Source organism: Panthera tigris, chromosome A2 (assembly GCF_018350195.1).
Source record: "Panthera tigris isolate Pti1 chromosome A2, P.tigris_Pti1_mat1.1, whole genome shotgun sequence".
NCBI lineage: Eukaryota > Metazoa > Chordata > Mammalia > Carnivora > Felidae > Panthera > Panthera tigris.
The window spans coordinates 143526226-143549265 of record NC_056661.1 but is presented as its reverse complement, the minus strand read 5'-3'; the positions used below and the strand labels follow the sequence as shown (position 1 = coordinate 143549265).

Here is a 23040-nt window from a genome sequence, read left to right as displayed (position 1 = left end):
TTATTGATTCGTGTTGTGCCATCTGGTGATCTAGTCTCAAAACATAGGATCATTTGAATCTAAGCCCACCCCTGGGTGTGAACGTGAGTGAGGAGTGGGGCCTGAGTTCATTTTCCCCTCTGCTGGCTCTCTTTTCCCAACTTCTCATAATAGAGGGTGATGGAATATTATGAATAGGGAGACTTACAACTTAAGTTTTACTTAGAAAACAGTTGGCTTTTAAGCCACCAGGAGCTCAGAGAACAGAACTCACCGAGATTAAAGTTGATGCCTGGGCTCCACGGTGAGCACCCTGCCGGCTGTGGTGCACGATGGCAGGCTGTTTGTGGAGTCTCAGTGGCTGCTTTTCTCCTTCTGAGTCTGATTTTCCCTCAGGCTTCTGATGAATGGGACAGGCTTCCAGGCAGTCTTTGTGATGAGGGGTTCTTGTTGTTTTAGCTTTTTTCCCTCATGCTTTCTCTCATATACAGTAAGAAAAATACTGGGGGAAAATGGCACTTAAGGTCCTAGCCCTAGTCCCGAGGAACTAGGAACTTGGGGTGTTAGTTACTCTTGTCCAAATAACCTTGTTTTGGATACTAAGTGAATTCCTAATTTTCTTTACTTCCATGTGTAGGTGAGAAGAGGCTTGGACCTAAACATCAGGAATTAAGTAAAGAGAATGGCAGGGAAGAAGAGGATGGTACAGAAGAGGAAGAAGATGAGGAGGAGGAGGGGGAGGACAATAAAGAAGCAAGGGTGACCAAGCCTACACAAATTCCAAAGAAGTAAGCAGCTCAGCTCGTTGGAGATAATGGAGGACGATTTAGGATTGTCTCTGGGAGGAGCATGATGTCTTCCCTGCCCCCGTCACCGCAGTGGTGACGCGTGTCATGAAGTTGGATGGGATTAGATCCTAACCCTGTCAGTTCTGAACTGTGCCATTGCAGAGCCATCAAGAAGGCCCCAACTGTAGAGAGCAGCGAGGAGGATCATTCTGACGAGGACAGCGACCTGGAGGAAAGCGATAGCGTTGATGATGGAGACGAACTGGCTGAGAGTGACACCGACAGTGAACAGCAAGAGGATGAAGGTTTGCCTGGGATCTTTGTAGACAACTTTGCACTGAAAATCAGTTACCGAGGGGCGCCCGGGTGGCTCAATTGGTTAAGTGTCCGACTTGGGCTCGGGTCACGATCCCATGGTCCTTGAGTTCAAGCCCCGCGTCAGGCTCCGTGCTGACAGCTCAGGGGCCTGGAGCCTGCTTTGGATTCTGTCTTCCTCTCTCTGCCCCTGCCTCACGCTTTGTCTCTCACTCTCTCTCAAAAATAAACATTAAAAAAAAATTTTTTTTTAATAAAGTGAAATCGGTCACTGAGAAATGTGCAGCAGTTCAGCGCAGGCCTCTTTTTAAATAGGATCCTAATTTATGTTCTGTCAGATGTGCTAAAAAGGATACCTGATAATCCTTCTAAAGTTCTTGTTTTGATTTTTAAATACGTTTGGCACGATGTTTGAGGGTGAAGATTCCCAGGGAACTTAAAAGCTGGCTTAATGCTGAGGTACTACCTCTCTTGCTTCTCCAAGGTGAGTGAATAACTGAATCAGCAGGATATTGTGTCCTGACACCGAGGTGGATTTTAGACAACTTTCAGGAGTTAAGATGGGGATAAAGGGCCTCTTGGGGCATTTTGTAAAACTGCTATCAAACCCTGTGGCTACCTTTATAAAGAATGTTGGGTGAAACTCAACTTGTTTATTGAAGGAGGACAGGTCATTACGGAATAAGGAATGGCTAATAACTGGTTCCTTAGGTTAAGTCTGGCATGTTGGTTTGGCCATATAAAAAATTGAGGAAATAAGCTTTTTCCATGAGGAGAGAATGGTAGACACCTTAGAATCAAAGAAGCTTGTATACTGAGGGGACTATGAGACCTCGCATTCAACAGCCACGTTCATCTATCTCGTACCATTCTTTACCTTGAAAAAATTATTGGGCCAATACATAATGCAGAAAATTAAAAAAGAAAGTGCAGAAGGGTGTAATATAGAAAGTAAAATGTTCTTGGGACACCTGGGTGGCTCAGTTGGGTGAGCATCCGACTCTTGATTTCAGCTCGAGTCATCATCCCAGGGTCGTGGGATTGAGCCCCACATTGGGCTCTATGTTGAGTGTGCAGCCTGCTTGAAGTTCTCTCTCCCCCTCTCCCCCTCTCTCCCCCTCTCTCCCCCTCTCTCCCCCCTCTCTCCCCCTCTCTCCCCCCCTCTCTCCCCCTCTCTCCCCCTCTCTCCCCCCTTTCCCCCTCTCTCCCCCCTCTCTCCCCCCTCTTCCCCCCTCTCTCCCCCTCTCTCCCCCTCTCTCCCTCTCCTCCTCTCCTCCGTTTCCCTCTCTTTCTCTCTCCCTTTCCCTCTCTCCTCTCCTTCTCCCTCAACCCATCTCCTCCTCTCTCCTTCTTCCTGTCCCCTTGTCCCTCTCTTCCTCCCTCTGTCCCTCCTCCACTCATGCATATGCTCTCTCTCTCAAATTGAAAAAAAAGTTTCTCACCAATCCCCCAAGAGTCCCTCAGAGTAACCACTGTTGTTTCTTTCACATTGTTTCAGAAGTTTTCTATGTATATGTAAGCATATATGTCTATTTTCAAAATCAGTGAGTCTCCCTTGTACCCAGCCACTTAGGGCCCCTCTCTGGAGACACCCAATATTAAATGTTTCTTGTGTATCTATTTAATACCTTTGTAAGGAAAAATGTGTGTGAGCACGCACATCCAATATAGTGTATCCTTGTGTATGTGAATGTGTATTTTTTTCTCTTCAAATATTCTAAATGTTTATACAGTCACGATAGTATGTATGAATGTCTTTTTCCCCACACCCTTACCACATTGGATTTCATTAGTTTTTTTGGTTTCTGCTAATCTGTTGGAATGAAAAATAGCATCTTATTTCTTGTGCTATGAGAGTAAGTTTGAGCATCTTTTCAAGTGTTTTGTTGTATATTCTTTGTTCACTTTTAACTAGATTTTTTTCTTATTCGTTTATGCAAGATTTTTATATATCTGTGGAGTAACCCCTTGTCATGTGGGTGGCACTAAGTCTTTTTCAGTTTGTTGTGTTTTTTTTTTTTTTTTTTACTTTAGATGTACAAGTCTCAAAGAAAAAGAAGAGGAAGTTACCCTCTGATGTGAATGAAGGGAAGACCGTTTTTATCAGGTATGCTTTTGTACCTTGAGAACTGCTGTTTATGTTGTCTGCACAGATTTTTTCTTTCTTTCTTTCTTTCTTTCTTTCTTTCTTTTCTTTCTTTCTTTCTTTCTTTCTCTCTCCATTTTTTTTAAAGATTTTATTTTTGAGTAATCTCTACACCCACCTTGGGGCTTGAATGCACAACCCTGAGATCAAGGGTTGCATGGTCTACCATCTGAGCCAGCCAGGTGCCCCACTCTTTTTTTTTTTTTTTTTTTTGTACTAGTTCTTCTAGGTAAGCCAGAAAATCAGATGCCTCTAAGACCGTTAATATATCGGGCCCTAGGAATATAGCCAACAGTGAGAATTTATGAGAACCAGAACTATATACAGAAGATAAATAGATAAATAGCAGGGATCTTCATATTTTATCCTCATTTACATTTCATTCTTTGTAATTTGGGTAGCATCATTTGGAACAAATCAATTCTTCAACTGTTAGAAACATTTTGCTTCTGGCTTTTGTTTTAGGGGAAGTACTGGGGAGAGGTGACATCACTTGTCTCCAGTAATTTCTGTCTTCTTGCCAACTCACCTTTATCCAGAATAGAATAAGGCATCTCGTCTGTTTCCAGGGAAACTTAAGGAGGGAGTCAGGTGGAAATAGGTTTTATTTTATGTTGTCATTGCCGTTTTAGTCTGTGGTAGATTGGCCTTTTCACAGAGTCAGGCTGTCTTCAGTATACCTCAGGCATGCCTTCTTGTCTTTTCTTAAGTGCCAATGTACTAGGGCTGTTTGGGTCTTATTTTAAAGATGTGTATTCTTTCTGCCTATAAAGTCTTTTTTTTTTTTTTTTTTAAGTTTTATTTATTTTGAGATAGAGTGTGTTGTGTGCGTGGGAGGGGCAAAGAGAGGGAGAGAGAGCGAGAATCCCAAGCAGGCTCCGCACTGTCCGCACAGAGCCCAATGTGGGGCTCATGAGATCGTGACCTGAGCCAAAGTTGGACGCATACCCAACTGAGCCACCCAGGAGCCCCTTCCTGTAGTCTTTTAAGATTGTTTTTATACACAAGTAATTTGTGCTTATTGTGGGAAATTGAGGAAATAAGTGAGCAAAAACACACACAAAAATATTAACCTTAATTATTACTCAGAGAACACCCACACACATGCCCACATCATAGCTATTATAAAGGTGGGTTTAACCTATACAAGCCGTGCTGTAGCCCATTTTCTGCCTTAACACAGTGTCTCTCCATAGTTGTTTTTACTGTTTGGAATTGGCCATATAAATAATTTTGTGTTTGTAGAGGATTCTGTCTGATAGGAAGGAAGAACTGTCACACTTAAGAGCCTGTGACCTCAATCCCAAGGATACCATTTCTTAACATTCCTACATCTTTTAATTAATAAAAAACTGAGGGGGGCGCCTGGGTGGCTCAGTCGGTTAAGCGGCCAGCTTTGGCTCAGGTCATGATCTCGCGGTCCGTGAGTTCGAGCCCCACGTCGGGCTCTGTGCTGACAGCTCAGAGCCTGGAGCCTGTTTCAGATTCTGTGTCTCCCTCTCTCTGATCCTCCCCTGTTCATGGTCTGTCTCTCCCTGTCTCAAAAATAAATAACCCGTTAAAAAAAAATTTTTTTTTAAAAAAAAACACAAAACTGAGGAAAGTTAAGAGGTGGGAGAGAGAAAACTCCCCATAATGCAAATTAGAAAAAATTACGTGGCTAGGATATGTCTTATTGCAGAACATCATTTTTTTGTCTCGATTACTTCATAAGATGGAATTGTTTATGGAGTTGTTAACTGAGTCTAAGAGAAGTAAAATTATAGATATTTATTTGGGACTGTTTGTTTGTTTTTACCCTGGATGGATGTTCATAGCTGGGAAAATGAAGGATCTTTAGAATGTATTGAAATTTAGTAGAACAAAGTCTTCCAACATTTTTTAATTACGTCGAGAGAAATACTTATTCTTTTCTTGTTTTGCATGTAGCTAGTAAACTTTTCCTTGTTTTGCTTTTGAGTTATTGAAGGATTTTGTTTGTTTGTTGTTTTTTGTTTTTAGGATTTTCTGACTTTTATATAGTTTTAACTGAAACCTAGTTTTCACAGCAATGCAGGGGGGGAAGTGAGTAATTGAGAGAGCTAGATACACACACGTGTATCTTGACTTTTCTTATTAGCCTGCTCTTTTGGTTGTAGTAAGAGAAACTAACTTTGGTCAATTTAAGTGAAAAAGTCTGTTTGTTGGATGAACATGGGTGGCTCACAGAATCAAAGGTGTCAAAAAAACAAACCTTAAGGAGATGAAAATCTGGGATGTTTGGGGCCCTAGTTGTAGGAGGCTGGGGGTTTTTTCTCTGGGGACACTGCCTTTTTTTTTTATTCCTTCTTAAGGTATAACATATATTCTGTAAAGTGCATTAATCTAGGCATACAGTGCAGTGACATTTTTCATACATATATGTCCATGTAACCACCACCCAGATCAATCTATAGAATATTTTCAGATTTCAGCTTCCCAGGAGTTTCCTTTGGGTTGAGTACTGCTATTTTGAAATGAATCTACATCTTCGCTTCTGGTCTTTTTATATGCCTGTTCAAGTTTTAAATTCCTGGGGGAGAGAATCTGATAGACGCAGAAAGGCCAGCCAATAATGGCTGAGGGACAGAGTCACACAGCAGAGGCTAAGCTGGTGGAGGCCGCCCCTGTGCATCGGTGCTATTCCCGAACAAGAGAGGGTGGCCGTGAGCAAGAGTGCCACTTCAGTTGGTGTCTTACCTTGTACTAGAACACAGGATCTCACTTTTGTAATTGGCTTTTCTTGTGACCTGTCTTCCATAGAAACCTGTCTTTTGACTCAGAGGAAGAAGAACTCGGGGAGCTCCTCCAGCAATTTGGAGATCTCAAATACGTCCGTGTCGTCTTACATCCAGACACAGAGCATTCTAAAGGTATTTGCTGTCAGCTTGGCAGGTCCTAAAAAGGTTGAGACTGCTGCCATGGGGACTGACTAGGTTACATGAGAGCACAACGTGTGCCATTCTGAGGGGTCTACGGTCCACCCAGCCCGGGTTTCTGTGGCCCATAGAAGCACCAAGGACATTCTGAGGTTGTCTTCTAAGATATCACACTCAGCATCTTTAATGGTGCTGCCAGCCACAATTTTGTCTAAGCTTTTTAAGCCCTTGCTTATTTACTTTAGGGTAATGAATTCCATTTGTTGTTCTCCTTTGAATTTCAAATGTGATAGCATCTCATGGGTATTAATCATTCCACATTGCTTGAAATTACTGGGATCTTTTTCAGTTGCTTTTGTTAGAGATGGAAGCTAACAGAAATTTTGTTGCAGCAGCAATAGTCAGAAGGAAAACTGTGTATAGCAGGACTGCTGCCTTAGATTTTTTTCCTAAAGCTATTTCTTTTGAACTTTAAGGATTGGCCACAATTCCTTTTAGTATACTGTTGTTAGGTAAGCAGCATCTTTACAGCCTGTTCATGATCTTTGATTTCATCAACTGCAATCATTCTCCTAAAGCAGTGAGTTCTTAATTTATTCTGATTCTTGATTCCTTTGAGATCTAGCAAAAGCTATGAACCTCTCTCCAGAAAAATGCCACTTCTGAGGGTTTGTGGGCTCTCTGGAATCTGCTCAAGGATTCACAGAACCTCTATTCTAAACCTTACTTTCCAAATTGGTGAAACCTGATTGTTTTTGGTTTTTGCTTAGCCAAAAAGATATAAATAGGGCAGTATGATGGAAAGAAAACTGAACTGCTTCCTGGAGATTAGGGATCTAATTGCAGCTGAGCCATAGACCAGCTGGGTGATTTTTGGCAAATTGTTTAACCACTGCGGGCTTCATTTTCTTATCTGTAAAATGAATGGGTTCAACTAGAGTAATCACTTAAGGTGCTTTCAACTCTTAATGTTCAACTATACTTCTTGGACCTTCTCCATTTCCAGTATGTTTTTCTAAAAACAGATGACTAGAATTGCATAGAATGTTCCAAGTACTGTAGGATATTGCTTTACTTTGATGATATCTTTTGTTTCTTTTTGAGCGCAGTAGTGTATTGGGTGGGTATTTTCAGAATGTAGTCAATACTTAACTTGCTCAGTCTCTTTCTTGGTCTATTAATATTAGCTCAGAGTTAATAATCTTAGTAAGCATAGTTTTCATTATTTTTTTAACGTGTTGTCTTTTTCTAGCTCATACTAAATTTTTTTGCCTACTCACACAGCCTTGGCCTCCTCCTACCATTTATCTCTGTCAGCATGCCATTTTGCTGTCTAGGAGAGCTAAAAATTTAGACTTTAGGAAAGTGTTAAGTCTAAACCCAATACTGACCCTGGGAATTCCAGTAATAAAATTCTTACCCATTCAGAGAGAAGTACACATTTTCTTCAAATTGGATGAATAAGCTATTCTGCCTATTAGAAACATTTTCCTCCATCTTCCTTTCTTTCTTTCTGTATCGTTCGTTTCTTCTATTGAGTGTCTGTTAATGCCAGACACTATGATAGGTGCTAGCAATATAGAAACAGCCAAGAAACATGGGCCTTACTCCTGAGACACTCGTTCTGTTTGGGATAATGCCACCTGACCAGTGCTGTAATAGAGAGATGTGATTGGAGGACTGAGGGGGACGAGGGCGGGGGGGTACTTGGCTCTGCCTGGAAGAGGCAGGGAAGACCTCACCTAGATGGTGACTTTTGGGTCAACCTGCCACATGTGTTGTGTCAGTCTGCTGCCATTCATTCTTGTAGGGGACAAAAGATCAATCAGTGCCCCAGTAGCTCTAGGAAGTTTGACATTTTTTTCATATACGAGGGAATATTTAAATTTGTATAAAGGAATACTAGCAAAATATTATGAGACTTGTATTTCTTTTTTGGAGTCTACTATAAGGTGAACTTTTCTTCTTTGCTTATAAAAACTGCTTTTTATCAGTAGCAGAAATTAGGATGGGTTGATTGGCCCTGCATCTAACCAGTCAGAGGTGTGCCTTTGCAAATTCTAGAGTATGAGTCAGGAATTGAGCTTATGGCTTTCTGGTTCACTGCTGTATTCATGCGATAGAGGCCAGGGACTTTGACTCCAAGAGGTCAGTCTGCCCATATCTGATGTCTCCCACGTAGCTTTGATGACAGTGAGATATGTAATTAATTTCAGGTTAAGTGGTTCCTGCCTCATTTTTTACTCCTCTAAAAGGCAAGCAGTAAGTGATGCTGAATCGAGTGGAATTTCTCTACCATATCTTGTGGCTTTTTCTTACCAAGGAGAGCGATGGTGAGACCGAAGTTCTAAGAAGCATTGGAAAAGATGATGAAGTAATAGTAAAATTTCATGATAAGCACCTGTCCTATTTTGTCTGCCTTTGAACCTTCAGTGCCCGACACGGTGCCTGTTCGTAGCACCCTAACAAGATGGGAGTCTTGCCCACTTTGTCTCAGGCTGCCGCCACGTGTAGTGTTATCTTTGGCACCCTGGTGGGCCAGGGGAGTTTGGCATGTCACTTAATTTTGTCTCTGTGCAGGTTGTGCCTTTGCCCAGTTCATGACTCAAGAAGCAGCGCAGAAATGCCTTGAAGCTGCTTCTCCAGAGACTGAGGTAAGGAGGACATTTCTTTTACTCCATAATTTAGGGGATAATGGCTCCAAAGGCCAGAGTCTGCTGTTCACATACAGCTTGATGATTACTGTCAATAATGTAATAAGATAAGGCCAACACTTACTGAGAACTTAGTGTGTGTTAGACACTGAGCTTTATATGTATTACCTTATTTAATCCTTATATCACTTCTACAGGGGTATGTAACGTAAGTAAAATTATTATACCTATTTTATAAGTAAGGAAACAGGTTAAAAATGTATCTAATGTTTATTGATTACTGTCTGTACGTCAGCCTCTATCCTAGGCTGATGACATGAAAGGTTGGGACAAGAAGGGATTAAGGTCATCTATGAAGTGGAGTAAATGAGAGAAAATGTATGGGTGATGGAGAATTTTTCTGTGTGTTCTATAGCCAACTATAAATTGTTCTGAGATAAATTATCCTGTATTGCCATTATCTCTTAAATTCTCTTAAGTAGAGTTAACACTACCATTTTGTTAGCTTTCTTTAGAATTTAAAGATCATTTTCTTTAATTCGGGCCTACTTTGGTACTAATCAACTCCTATAAAATAAATTACTGCTAACTGCCCTAAGTGTACACGTGGCTTTTTTTTTTTTTTTTTTTTTAAATTAAGTAGGCTCCACACCCACCGTGGGGCTTGAACTCACAGCCCTGCAATCAAGAGTCGCATGCTCTACCGACCATGCCAGCCAGGCACCCCTACACGTGGCCTTTTGCACAGCTATACTAAGTATTAGACTCAGTGGTCCACCTGCACCCGCCTGGGCTAAAACATCCTAGGGGTTGGGTTCCACAGCATAATTGGGGTTTGCTGTTTTCCCTTTCCTTGGCATTCCTTGTTAGGTGCTTAATTTCTACCCATTATGACTTTTGAGAGAGAGAGTTGTGGTCTGTTACAGGGCGGTGGGCTTAAACTGGATGGCCGACTGCTCAGAATCGACTTGGCCGTGACGCGTGACGAGGCTGCAAAGCTCCAGACAAAGAAGGTGAAGAAGCCAACTGGAACCCGGAACCTTTACCTGGCCAGAGAAGGCTGTGAGTAGTGGGAGGGAGCTGTGAACCAGGCTTGAGTAGCTGGCCCTGTGCAGTGGCAGTGAGCAGCAGTAGGATGTTTGGGGGCATGTTTCAAATTGAAAACCCACATGTCCTCCTTACCAGCATTATATTATTCCACTTTAGCTTATAATATAACACTATAGCTTATAATATAACAGCATTATATTATTCCACTTTAGCAGATGTAGCTTTCTGTTAGGAAGACTTCGCCCATCTCTTGTCTGCCTGCTAGCTTTTAGACCTTTAGATCAGAGGATTAGCAGGGCAAAGAGGGAGGAAAAATTCAAATTGCCTTTGCTTCTTGTCGTGAGTTCTGATAATTTTCCTGAAGGAGTTGAAAATTATCACTAAAATTATTGCTTTTTTGGATTATGAATATAAATTGTGTGTTCAGTACCTTTCCTTTAATGTCAGAAAGATAATCAGAAATTAGCTTCAACTAAAAAAAAAAAATCCCTTCCTCTAGGTCATGCAGTATTTGTCAGCCCACCTGCTGCACAGCTGCACAGCCTGGACTGGTGATGTAAGGCTGTTAGCCTTCAGTTCTAGGCCTCTTATGGCCATATTGCTGTTTTCAGGATGGCTTAACTCACTGCTTTCTACTGGCAGGACTAAGTACAGTACTTAGTACATGAGGGACAGTAAAATTCCAAGGGCAGGTTACAAGTAGAGCGGTTTTGTATTCCAAATATCTAAAATGTACTTCCTTTCAGGCCTTCCTCTAGGCCTTTCCATTAGACTTCGGGCATGCACATGAAGTTTTTGAGGGGAGGGAAGGAGAAAAGGAACAAATTCACAAAATGTTCAGTTTTTAGTCCTTGAGAGCAGCTCAGAGCTGAGAACTTAGCCCTGTAGCCTATTTCTGGACCTACCCAAATGCCACTATGTCCTGGCCAGCATAGTCCTCTGGGCCTGTACAAAGAGCTTGCATCATTCAAATCACATTCCTCTTGTTGCTCAGTGAAAATTCCCTTGCTGATGTCTTGGCCTTTTTCCCTCTTTCTGCAGTGATTCGTGCTGGGACTAAGGCTGCTGAGGGTGTGAGCGCCGCTGATATGGCCAAAAGAGAACGGGTGGGTAGATTAGGCATCAGCCTACGGGATCTGCATGACTTCGTACAAATCAGTAAATAATAACTGTTGAATGCTGGAGGTGCTTATCAGAGAGCTAAGCATCAGTCACAGACCCTGCTTATGCTCTTGTTAGAGGAAAACATACAGATGAAACAGCAAAGAAGCCAACACTGAACATAATACATGAGCATTGTATGCCATTATAAGGACTGGGTCTTATTGTGTAATTTCCCGATGCCCAGCAGTAAGTGTTGGCCATATAGTATGCTTTCTACAGCATGGAGGCCAAGGCTGTGTATAATTAGGTGTCAGTGTAAATACAGAATGACGTAAGAAAGGAAGATGAGAATAGGCTGGAGTTAGTAGGGAAAGAGGTAGATGGGGTTCTTGGAAGAGTTAAGATGTCCTTTTTTGGTAGGAGGTTATGTTCAGATTAGAAAAATCATATTAGGGGGTGCCTGGTGCCTCATTGGTTAGGTGGCCAACTCTTGACTTCAGCTCAGGTCATGATCTCCCTGTGAGTTCGAGCCCTGTGTCGGGCTCTGTGCTGACAGCTCAGAGCCTGGAGCCGGCTTCGGATTCTGTGTCTCCCTCTCTCTGCCCCTCCCCCAATCACACTGTATCTGCTGTCTCAAAAATAAATAAATGTTAAAAAAAAAAAAAAGACAATTAGCTTTGGAGCCTGAAGGTACAGAGATGGAGAACAGAGATGAGAATATAATGACACCAAGAGGCAGTGTGTTTTTTCGGTGTACAGTTTCTAGACTCACGTTCACAACTTTTTTAGTAGTGAACATCTGGAAACCATGGTGTTTGGGGGGCATTATATGCCCTTTATCACATTGCCTATCACAATGTGATAGTGACACATTTAATTTTCCCTTAGAATGAATTTTTCTAGCAAAAAACTCACTGCATTATATGCATCATAATTCACAGTTTCTTTTAAGACTGTTGAACGTAGGCATGAGAGCCACTTCGAATAACCCTTTAATATTCATTTTCAGAGAATCTGATCATTTTGTAATTTGTTAGGACCTTTACCAAATAAGGAACAGCAGAAATGAGACTTGATTAAAGAAAAAATTTAATTTAAAACTTTTTTTCTACTAATCTAATTAAAAACAAAATTTTAATGTTATTTATTTTTGACAGAGAGAAAAAGAAAGAGATCAGGAGCTAGGGAGGGGCAGAGAGAGAGGGAGACACAGAATCTGAAGCAGGCTCCAGGCTCTGAGCTGTCAGCACAGAGCCTGATACGGGGCTCAAACCTACAAACAGTGAGATTATGACCTGAGCCCAAGTTGGACGCTTAACCGACTGAGTCAACCAGGCGCCCCCATCTACTAACCTAATTTTAAAAACAAAGCAGGAAAAGAATGTTATCCTCTCACTTTGGAGAGTGGACCCCTGGGACTGGTGCAACATCCTTGAGGCCAGTGCTCTAGAAGCAGAACTCATCTCTGTGATCATAGACAGTCTTCTGCCTCAAGGTGGCAGAGTCGAGACAACATTCTAGCAAGTATTCTGTAAATAAATTCCACATCCTTTTGGAAAAACTAGAAAATTAGTTTGAGTTGGTGGACAGATAAGGACTGGGCATAGACGTTAACCACAGGATTATGTATTATTTGCTTTAGGCCAGCTTTTGAGTTTGGGATTTTTTGTGTATTACTTCATTTCAGCCTCACATCAGTGCTGAGAGATTGGTATTTTCATCTACAGTTCCACTTTGTAGGGGGAAAAACTGAGGCTTAAAAAATTTCATGTAACTTCTCCAGTTAGGATGGATTTCTAATTTAGTCTGAATCCAGAGCCCATGATCTTACCACATACCCACCATCTGGCCTCTTTGAACCTGTCTTTCCCTAGGCTACACATCATAAGGCTGCGGGTGGGCGATTTCTTTTTTCTATATGCGTGGTTATTGGAATTTGGCGGGGCGGGGGAGGTCACAGTTTGTTCCTTTTGGAGAATTAGGAACCTGCATTTTTAAAAGGTAGATTGTATTGTTAACAGTTTATTGTTCTTTCAGTTTGAGCTGCTGAAACATCAGAAACTCAAGGACCAGAATATCTTTGTCTCCCAGACCAGACTCTGCCTGCACAACCTCCCAAAGGCTGTGGATGACAAAGAGCTCAGAAAGCTGCTGCTGAATGCCACACGAGGGGAAAAAGGGGTGCGCCTCAAGGAGGTGAGAGTTGGCCCTGCCCACCCTCAACTTCAGTACTCATCATGGGTCGTTTTGAGCATTTATTTCAGACTGTGGTGCTAGCAGATTGACAGCGGTTTTTTTGGACACGTTGTCAACAGTTAAGGTAGTTTTCACGTTTGCTTGTTTATTTTCTCTTCTTAGAACTGCCTTTCAGAGGCACCTGGGTGGCTCGGTTGGTTAAGCATCTGACTCTTGATTTTGGCTCAGGTCATGATCTCACAGTTCATGGGATTGAGCCCTGAGTCAGGTTCTGTGCTGACAGCGCAGAGCCTGGTTGGGATTCTCGCCCCCCGCCCCACCCCCATGTGCCTTCTCCCTCTCTCTCTCCCTCTCTCTCTCTCTGTCTGCCCCTCCCTCATGCCCCTACTCTCTCTCTCTCTCTCTCTCTCTCTCTCTCTCAAAATAAAGAAAAACTTTAAATGACAGTCTTAAAAAAAAAAGAACGGCCTTTCACACACACTGTCCAAGTTGCAGCAGAATGCGAGGAAGTGTCTGCCTCATGAATTAATTTGCATGCTTGCTATGTGCTCAGCATCATAGCAGGTGCTGTAATGTTAATTTTTTTGCAGAGAAAATAATCTGTGTAGTTTGGTCTTTAGAAGAACATTTTACTGCCATTTAGGCCGGTACTGTATAAAAAGAGTCCTCAGTGGTATGTGGTAAGCACAGAGAGCCACACGGGTCTTCAACAGTTGTATTAGACAAACACTGGATTCAGACCAAGACTTGATTACACAGTGAGTGCAGACACTGTTCCCCTGCCCCCACAGCACCCTCTGTAAACCTTTGTCATAGCACTTACTATTACACTGTCCTGTAATTGTCTGCCAGTCATTTCTCCCGACCACCCTGAGCTCTTGGAGAGTAGGTATCCCACTGTTCCTAGTCCTTGGCAGAGTACCTGGAACATAGTCATCTCTCATCAGTACCTATTGAATAAGTAACGTAGCCAGTATTGTAAATCTGCTTTGCTCTGATTGGTGACTATAAGCTGTTTCCCTAATCCTGGAAAATCTCTTAAAATGTATGGCATTGGTATTGGGGGAATTACATGAGAGAATGTGAACATATCAGCACATATCTGACACTGCTCTTAGTAAAACTGTTCAAAGTGTTACTGGTGTAGGGGTCACTTGTGAAATTTCTCATATCAGCATCCACAATACTTAGTAAGTGCCTGTATATCATCAGTTAGGAAAATTTAGGAGTTTACAGTGTTTGCACTGTATTGAATTTTCTCTTTAATTCTTTCATATGCTCACCTCATGAAGGTATAGTATGTCAGCAAGATTATAAGCTTCTTGAGGACAGGAACCTCATTTTATGCTTTTCTTGGTTTCTCTACAGTACATGGCACAGCTCTAGGGACAGAGAAGTACCAGAAGTATACCAAATGCAGCATCCACATGTCCTTAATACCTACATTTCTCCATTATGTGGTAACTACAGCTTCTAGGAGTAATAGCATATAAACAGTATCCTAAGATAGACTGCTATGATATTGTATCTTCAATGCCCCAGGATGCTTGTTACATTGAAGTAAAGGATTTAGGGAAACATCACACCAGAGACAATCTGAGCTCTGAGCAAAGCCAGCTGAAGCTTCTTCCTGTTTTTCTAGGTTATATGTTAGGCAGGTTCTTCCCCACACCTGAATGTATTTCTTAACTAAAGCCGTCAGGCCTTCTTTCCCTTCTTCAGTAATTTCCTTTTTCAGTGGTTTCTTCAGTGATGAGATCTATGGATGGTGCTTCATCCTCAGATAACTTGTATAGTTTAAAGTTCTATAAACCTCTCAACTTATATTATTAGCAGTTAGCTGTCATAATTTTGGGGGGAGGAAGTTTGTTTTATTTACGTGCTTATATATAGGTTTTTGTTGGTCTCTGTAAACTCTTAGAAAGCCAGAAGGTATCTATTTAATTGGTTTTGTGCTTTCTAGTAGGTGTATTCTATTAAGACAGACACTGGTAAGTATATTTTCCAGTATGACTGTTGTGATGGTGATATAGATCAGGATTCTGTTCCAGTAACCTGATTACTTAGTGAATCTGTTCATGTCCTTATCCTGTAATCAAGGATTTTTGTTTTCTTGCTGTACTCTTAGTGTAGGGTGATGCGAGATCTCAAAGGAGCGCATGGAAAGGTTAAGGGTCAGTCCCTGGGCTACGCCTTTGCAGAGTTCCAGGAGCACGAGCATGCCCTGACAGCCCTTCGCCACATCAACAACAATCCTGAGATCTTTGGGCCTCTGAAGGTGAGCCTTTTCCTGTGGGGAGACCTGATCCTCTGAGGGCCATTTGCAGAAAACCATTTCTCTCCTTTATGTCCAGTGTCCTCTGACTTGTGTGTGGTGGGGAAGAGTAGCCAGTCGGTGGAGGAAATAGCAGTGGTTCAGCTGATGATTAGAAGGAATTGAAATCTAAATTGGACAGCCTGCTTGCAGAACTGGCCCCCTACCTTTAAGTAGAGTAAGTGAGCAGGAGAGAGGGGAGTAGTGGAGGACAGCTTAGATCATTGCACTCAGAAATTAAGAAATCTATTGAATGACATTTTCCTTTTGACACAGAGACCGATAGTGGAGTTCTCTTTGGAAGATCGAAGGAAACTTAAAATAAAGGAACTGAGGATTCAGCGCAGCCTGGTACAGCACTGAAATGTTTTTCTGTTTTTGTTTGTTTGTTTGTTTTTAATTGTGGTCAGATACACATAACATAAAATTTACTATTTTTAAGTGTACAGTTCAGTTAAAACAATTTGTTTCAGGGACACCTTGGCTCAGTTGGTTAAGTGTCCAACTCTTGATTTCAGCTCAGGTCATGATCTCACGGTTTGTGAGTTCAAGCCCTGCATCAGGCTCTGCACCAACAGTGCAGATTCTCTCTTGGGATTCTCTCTTCCTCTCTCTCTGCGCCTCCCCTACTCGCGTGCACACTTTCTGTCTTTCAAAATAAATAAGCTTAAAAAAAAACTATTTCAGTTAAAACAATATATTTAAACTCCTGTTTTGTTTGGTTTGTGGTTCAGCACCCTTGAAATAGGTCTCTCTACCTGATTCGGTTCTTTGTTACCCTTTACTCTTAGTTCCCTAGAACTCTCAGGCCATCTTCTCCTCTGCTAGCCTATCCTGTGATAGTTCCACAGGAGGGAAAGGAAGGAGAGAGGAGAATCAGGCTGATATTATTAGCAATGAGCAATGCCAGTACAGTGTTTGGTGATGGTACATGTCAGAGGTAGTGGCCCAGATGAGTTTTACATTGCTGTAGATTTCATCTATCTCTTCCAGAATTCTTAGATGGCTCCAGAAGTGTGATGCCTGATAGTGTTTTAGTGTTGTTTTTAAGCCAGTGTGGTGTCAAGGAAAGAACAAGCACAGGAATACTTACGGTCATGGTCGGGCTCAGGCTCTTCTCTGAGTTCCTTAGCAAGTTAGTACCTTTCTCAGCTTCAGTTTCGTTTGTAAAATAGGATCAACAGCATCTACCTCGCATGATTGCCAGGGATTAAGTGGTAACAGTGCATGGTCAGCACACAGTCAGCACTCATTTTCTTACCCATCTTGCCCCAGGGCGTAGGAGGCCAGGTTATTCTTGATACCATAACTCCTATGGCCTCCATCGATGGCATATCTTAACTTGCTTATATACCAAATATTTGTACTCTTTGTGGTGTGTACGGTGGACTGACCAATAGAAGAGCAGTTTCGGTGGTTAATACAGTGGTCTTGGGTCGGAAAACCTGGGATCTGGTTCTTGTTCAAGGCAGCTTTGTTGTTCTAGATATAGACTTATTTACTGCTGTAAGCTATTGCTGTGGAGTGATTCTGAAGCTAGTGACTTAGAAAACTACTCAGATGGCTCTTTTGTTGCCTATACATGTGTCTGTACTGCTCTTTCTGTGTAAAATTGCCCCTTTCCCTTGGCTCAAGGATACTTCTACACAGTTTTCATGTTCAGATCAAATGTGCTTCCTCTAGCATTTTTCTACCTCTCTCAGAAGAGGTAAGACCTCCTTACTTGTACTTTCGTGAACTTCCCTAAGATCTTTAGTTTTTTACTTGGCTTTGTTTGTCTCTTGTCTCCACTAGGCTGAAAGTACTGAAAGGGAAACACTGTTCTTTCCCTCTGGACCCTTACCTTAGAAACTGACACTGGCACAGTACAGGCTCATAGCAGATCTTTGTTGTGTCAATTATTACACTAATTTCATGTAAATCTGCTTTTTCTTCTTCTACTACAGTGCAACATAAATCTGTAACACACCTTATGCCTTCCTTCTCATAGCATCTTTTCCGCATCTTCACTTCATTTATTCCTTCTCTAGTGTTCTTCCTTTTGTTATGTAGATTTGAGTTTCTGACCTAGGTCATCTTCCTCCTTTGAAGAAATTCACTTAGCCTTTCTTGCAAGATAGGTCCCCTGGTGACAGATTCCTTCCTTTAGTTTTTTGGTGTGTGTGTGTGTGTGTGTGTGTGTGTGTGTGTGTGTGTGGTTTTTATTTCTTTTTTTGAGAAAATCTTTATTTCTCCTTCACTTTTGAATGATAATTATACTAGATACAGAATTCTAAGTTGGTGACTTCCCCCCACCCCCCAAACTGTGTTCTCTTCTTTCTTACATGGTTTCTGAAGAGTTCAGTGTAATCCTCTGTAGGTAAGGTATTCTCTACCCTCCCCCTCCCCCCAGCTACTTTCCAGATTTTCACTTGGTCTTTAATTTTCTGCAGTTTTGTATGATGTGCCTGGGTGTAGAGTTACTGGTATATATTTGGCTGAGCTTCCTGGATCTGTGGTTTAGTATCTGTTACTAAGTTTGGAAAACTTTCAACCCGGTTACTTCAAATATTTCTTCTCCCTCTGGGATTCCTCTCACACATGTGTTACACCTTTGGTAATTGTCCCATGCTACTGGCATGTTCCTACTGGCTTTTGAGTCGTGGACATACATGTACTCTCCCCTGTCTCTGCACATGGGGAGGGAAGTAGTGGTTTCATGTCCCCCAAACTGGTAACCATCTGTTACTATGTATTCACTTTCCTATAATTTGTAACTATTCAGGGGAAGAAGTCCCCTGCTTTCACTACGCTCACATAAAGCTCCTTTTCTGCTGAGTGTTTCCGGCAAATAAGCCTCATCCAGAAACCGGATGGCAGTCTCTTGTTTTATGCAGCAAAAAGTGAAATCCAAGCCTGCAACTGGCGAGCCCCAGCAGGAACAGCCAGTGCTTGGAAAAGACCGGCAGCGGAAAGCAGCTCAAAACCACACACAGGAACAAAGCAAGGCCGCCCTGGAGCAGAAGGGAAAGGCGCATTCTACCTCGTGGACGGGGTTCCAGACCAAGGCTGAAGTGGAGCAGGTGGAGCTGCCTGATGGAAAGAAGAGAAGGAAGGTCCTGGTGCTCCCCTCACACCGAGGCCCCAAAATCAGGTGAGGCCACAGGCAGGACTGTGGCATAGAGCAGTGGGTGGCTTCTAAAAGGGTTTGTTCTCACTTAATGCTTTCCTATTGTAGCTTTTGTTTGGATGAAAGGGATGTTTAGTACCGTGTCAGTCCCCCACGAGGGGTTCGTGTGCAGGCATCTCTACACTAGCGGAGATGTGCTCTTGGACCACCGGGAGGCTGGAAGAAGCACTAGCAGAGGGGACCTCGGGGCAGCCTTCTAGGGCAGGCCTTCGTGCCTTTTTCCCTCTCCTGAAGAGCCTCCTCCCATCCGCAGGGCTGTCTCTGTTGGCTGAGCCCCACCTACTCAAGGTTATCTTGCAGATCCTATTTGAGGCAACAGATTAGTGCTATCCACAAAAGTCAGTCTTTACAAAATATTTGTTAAATAAGTGAAGGTTTTTGAGGATCCTGTGAGGTTTTAAGCTGAAACAAGAACATATACAAATGTTGAGCCTTAGGATATTCTGTTACAGTATTCTTTTTTAGAATGACTTGTCATGGACTTAGAGCCAGTGTTAGAAAAGGAATTTTATCTTCTGGCTTAGACAGCCTCAGAGGTGCCAGTTAGAGGAAGAACTCAGAGTGACACTTACTTGACCTCTTATTTCAGGCTCCGGGACAAAGGCAAAGTGAAGTCTCTCCCTCCCAAAAAGCCAAAGCCCCAGATAAACCAGCAGAAGCAAGAGAAGCAGAAATTACCTTCCAAGCAGGTGAGTTCTGTAGGGCACGGGGCTTTGGTATAGCATAGCTCTGCCCGGGGCTGGCAGCCACTTTTGTGCCCTGATTAGTTAAGCAAAAAGAAAGGGCTTCTGGATTGCATCTACATGCAGGACTACAGCTTTATAGAGGATGTTGAGGTAAATATATAGTTTTCAAAGTGGAGAGAACCTGGGACACCTGGCTAACTCAGAAGAGCATGCAACTCTTGACCTTGGGGTCACGAGTTTGAGCCCCATGTTGGGTATAGAGATTACTTAAAAAAAAAAAAAATTAGATTAAGTTAAAAAATAGGGGCACCTGGCTGACTTGATCTCAGGGTTGTGAGTTCGAGCCCCACATTGGGTATAGAGAGCACTTAAAAATGTTGAAAAATAAATAAATAAAAAATAAATATTATAAATAAAAAAGTGGAGAAGATCAAGTGTATCAGTTACTCTATTTCAACAATTATCTTATTTTACTTATTCCTCATACATACTGTCCCCTGCCCACAACATATTAAAGCAAACTGCTTTGCATGTAAATATGCCTTATAAGAAAATGAGGTATATTGCTCAGAAAAATACCTCAGAATGCATCTCCAACTTACCAGGCCTTAAAAATATACATATATTATGCTATTCTCATATTTAATGAAATTAATAGGAAGCCCTTAATATCATGTAATATGCAGCCCATATTAAAATGCCCCTAGTTGCCTCATAAATGTTCTTTTATAGTTGGCTAGTACAAATCAAGGTCCAGAAAGAGTCCACACGTTACATTTGGTTTTTATATCTCTTAAATCTTTTTTTCCCCCTATAATACTCTTCCTTATCACCTCCCTTTTTTCCATGCTGATAATTCCTTGGAGAAACTGAATCATTTGCCCTTTAGAATGTATTATGTTTTAACTTTAGCTGCTTGCTTCCTTGTGGTATCATTTAACTTGTTCCTGTGATAACCATGTAGTGCCTGTAAACTGGTAGCTAGATGTCCCGGCTTGATTAGAGTCAAGTTCCATTTTCTTTTTTTTTTTTTTTGAAAGATTTTATTTATTTTTAAGTAATCTCTACACCCAACATGGGGCTGGAAGGCACAACCCCAAGATCAAGAGTCATACGCTCCACCAACTGAGCCAGCCGGGTGCCCCTAAAGTTCACTTTTCTTGGCAAGAGTATTTCATGGGTAGTGCTGGGTGCTTTCTGGTGCGTTGACACCCTAAGGCACATAATGTCTGGTTGCCCCACGTTTAGTGATGCTCAGGGGTTGATCAGTAGATCTGTAAGCTTAGGGGTTGTCTGCCTGTCTTCTGTTTGTAAAGTTCCCATCAGCTTCTCACCTGATGGTTTTAGCACATACTGATGATTGCTATCTAGATCTGTGATTTCAATATGGGTCCCAGATGGTGGGTTTTTAGGGGTTTGTTTTTGTTTTTGTTTTTCCTCAGTTCTTCTACATTGTTTTAGTAGAACTTTAGAGAAAAGAATTTTCCCTTGTCAACTATTTGGTTACCATGCAATACCATTTGTGTTGGAAAGGCAGGATAAATGCTTGATTTCATTTCTCTTTGTCCGTTTTCAGAGTAGTGATTTGGTGCCCTACCAGTGAGATTTTTTTAGTATCATAGATTCGTAAGTTTTTGTATACTTGATATGTTTCAGTCAAATACAGTTATTATTCCTGTCCCATCTTAGGCCAGCAGAAGGCCCTTCAGGGTGGCTCTCGATGCTTTCTGATATGAGCCTGTCTGTGGTAGTGTCCTTGCTTTCTGGTACAACCCGATGTTGCAGCTCATCTTACATAATTTTTCCCCTGGTCCTGGCATTAGCCATTTTCCCAAGCAGCCCTAGTTTTCTTTTAGTAGAAAATGGTTGTTCTACATTCTTGAACATCTGAGGTCAAGCATTCTTTTCTCCTTCCCTAGTCCCTTTCTGTTAAGTTTCAAGGGCAAAGGAAGCATTAGCTTCTCCTCCTCCTCAAGGAATCTGTCTCTGGGAATTCTGATCCATGTTGTACTATCTTATGGAGCTCTGTCTCTGAAATCCCATAAGCAGTATTCTTGTTAAGGGAAAGGGCCAGCGAGAAGGTCTAGACTCTGGGCTGACTCTTTTGCAAGAAGACTCACGTGAGCATCTAAGGGCTAGAGCTCAGGAGCACCTGCAGTGTTTTAGAGGGGCCCTTCTCTTAGGCATTCCTGGTCTGGTTTCTTGCCAGTGGACAATTCATTTTGCATTTTCTAAGGGTCACTCTCTGGAAGTTCACCTCTTGTGGTGGACAGGATTTCTTATTTTCTCTCTTGGGTGGTGTTAAGGGTAAGGTGATATTCAGTGCTTGAAATTCATAATCTTGTTTTCCCCTATTTCATTTATAGACACCTAGGAGAAAAGCTAAGGGAAATAAGACTGAAATCCGCTTCAACCAGCTGGTCGAACAGTATAAGCAGAAATTATCGGGACCTTCTAAAGGAGTACCTCTTGCGAAGAGGAGCAAATGGTTTGATAGTTGATGATGGTAGCAGACTGGATAAGAAGCTGGATTGTGCACTTCTTGGTAAAGCTCCCAGATCTCCCTCCACGCCCTCATGTTATTCTCTGATAGGATACTCCCTTTCCTACCCAGTTCACCACCACTTTGGTGAGAGGCCCCCTGGGCTCTACATGTTTGAACTTTGGGCCCTCCCCGGTGGGTGATTAGTGACCCACAAAGAGAAAGCTCAGAAAAACATTTGGATGCTTCTTGTGTATTATCCAGGTTACTGTGTGAATTGTGTCTATAACTGTTACTCAATCCTTTGTTTCTCAAATGGAAAAAATTGTAAAGAGCATTCTTGAGGGATGAATTTTTAAGATGTCTATTTTGTTAAGGGTCTTCTTTAAATGAGATCTTTTGTGGCTTTTTTTAATAACAAATGATCATTTCTAATAGATGTGAATCCTTTATTATTAATGAACGTTTTTGACTTTCCTCTCATTCAGTTACATAGTTCCACATACTGCAGGCATTAAGTAAGAATGGAGAAAAATGATTTCCAGCCTAATCTCTGAGAGATTGCTCTCTCTCTCCCCCACTTTCTCCCAGTGACTGGGAAAGTCACTGAGGGCAGTGAGTCCTGGCAGAGAGCAACATCTGATCATTGTTTGCCAGATGAGTGGGTTATTATTAGTAGTTGAGTAGAAATCAGTCTGCAGTGCCCCACAGACACTAGCCTAGCTGCCCACATTTTCTTTCCTCCTTAGGACTTACAGAGTTAAGGTCTGATGGAAGGAGCTCTGAGCATGAGGCCTAGGGTCAAGCCTGTCCTGCCCTTAACCTAATGGGTGGCCTTGAACCAAACACAGACTCTCTGAGCCTTAGGTTTCTTATCTATAGCATAAGGAATGTAAAGTTTTTCTCTTATCCTTTTTGGCTCTACTCTTTTTCTAACTCATTCATTGTAATTCATATTCCTTTTTTTAAATGTTTTCTTTATTTTTGCGAGAGAGAGAGAGCGAGCGAGAGAGAGCGCAAGCGAGCATACAGTTTGGGGAGGGGCAGAGAGAGGGAGACAGAGGATCCGAAGTGGGGTCTGCACTGAGAGTAGTGAGCCCAATCTGGGGCTTGAACTCCAGAACCGCGAGATCATGACCGGAGCCGAAGTTGGACACTCAACCGAGTGAGCCACCCAGGTAGGTGCCCCCATACTCCTCTTTTAAACTCAGGATAGAGATGATTGGTTACTTCCAAAATTTTAGAGGTATCGCAAAAGCT

At 42.1% G+C, this 23040-nt stretch overlaps 1 protein-coding gene across 2 annotated transcripts in view; it reads left to right on the top strand.

Moving 5' to 3' along the window:
* Window positions 1-22117, top strand: part of RBM28 (RNA binding motif protein 28) — a 29240-nt gene extending 7123 nt beyond the window's left edge. The window contains exons 7-19 of one of the 2 annotated variants that reach the window (XM_007078050.3): window positions 617-767; window positions 930-1072; window positions 3117-3189; window positions 6010-6119; window positions 8706-8779; window positions 9706-9841; window positions 10871-10935; window positions 12971-13129; window positions 15258-15407; window positions 15720-15794; window positions 18320-18576; window positions 19202-19301; window positions 21665-22117. In XM_007078050.3, coding sequence (XP_007078112.2) covers window positions 617-767; window positions 930-1072; window positions 3117-3189; window positions 6010-6119; window positions 8706-8779; window positions 9706-9841; window positions 10871-10935; window positions 12971-13129; window positions 15258-15407; window positions 15720-15794; window positions 18320-18576; window positions 19202-19301; window positions 21665-21799 — 1628 coding nt within the window. In that variant the 3' untranslated portion in view covers window positions 21800-22117. Of the gene's footprint in view, window positions 1-616; window positions 768-908; window positions 1073-3116; window positions 3190-6009; window positions 6120-8705; window positions 8780-9705; window positions 9842-10870; window positions 10936-12970; window positions 13130-15257; window positions 15408-15719; window positions 15795-18319; window positions 18577-19201; window positions 19302-21664 lie in introns of both variants that reach the window. The other variant, XM_042971593.1, reaches the window with a different exon arrangement.
* The last annotated feature ends 923 nt before the right edge of the window (window positions 22118-23040 follow it).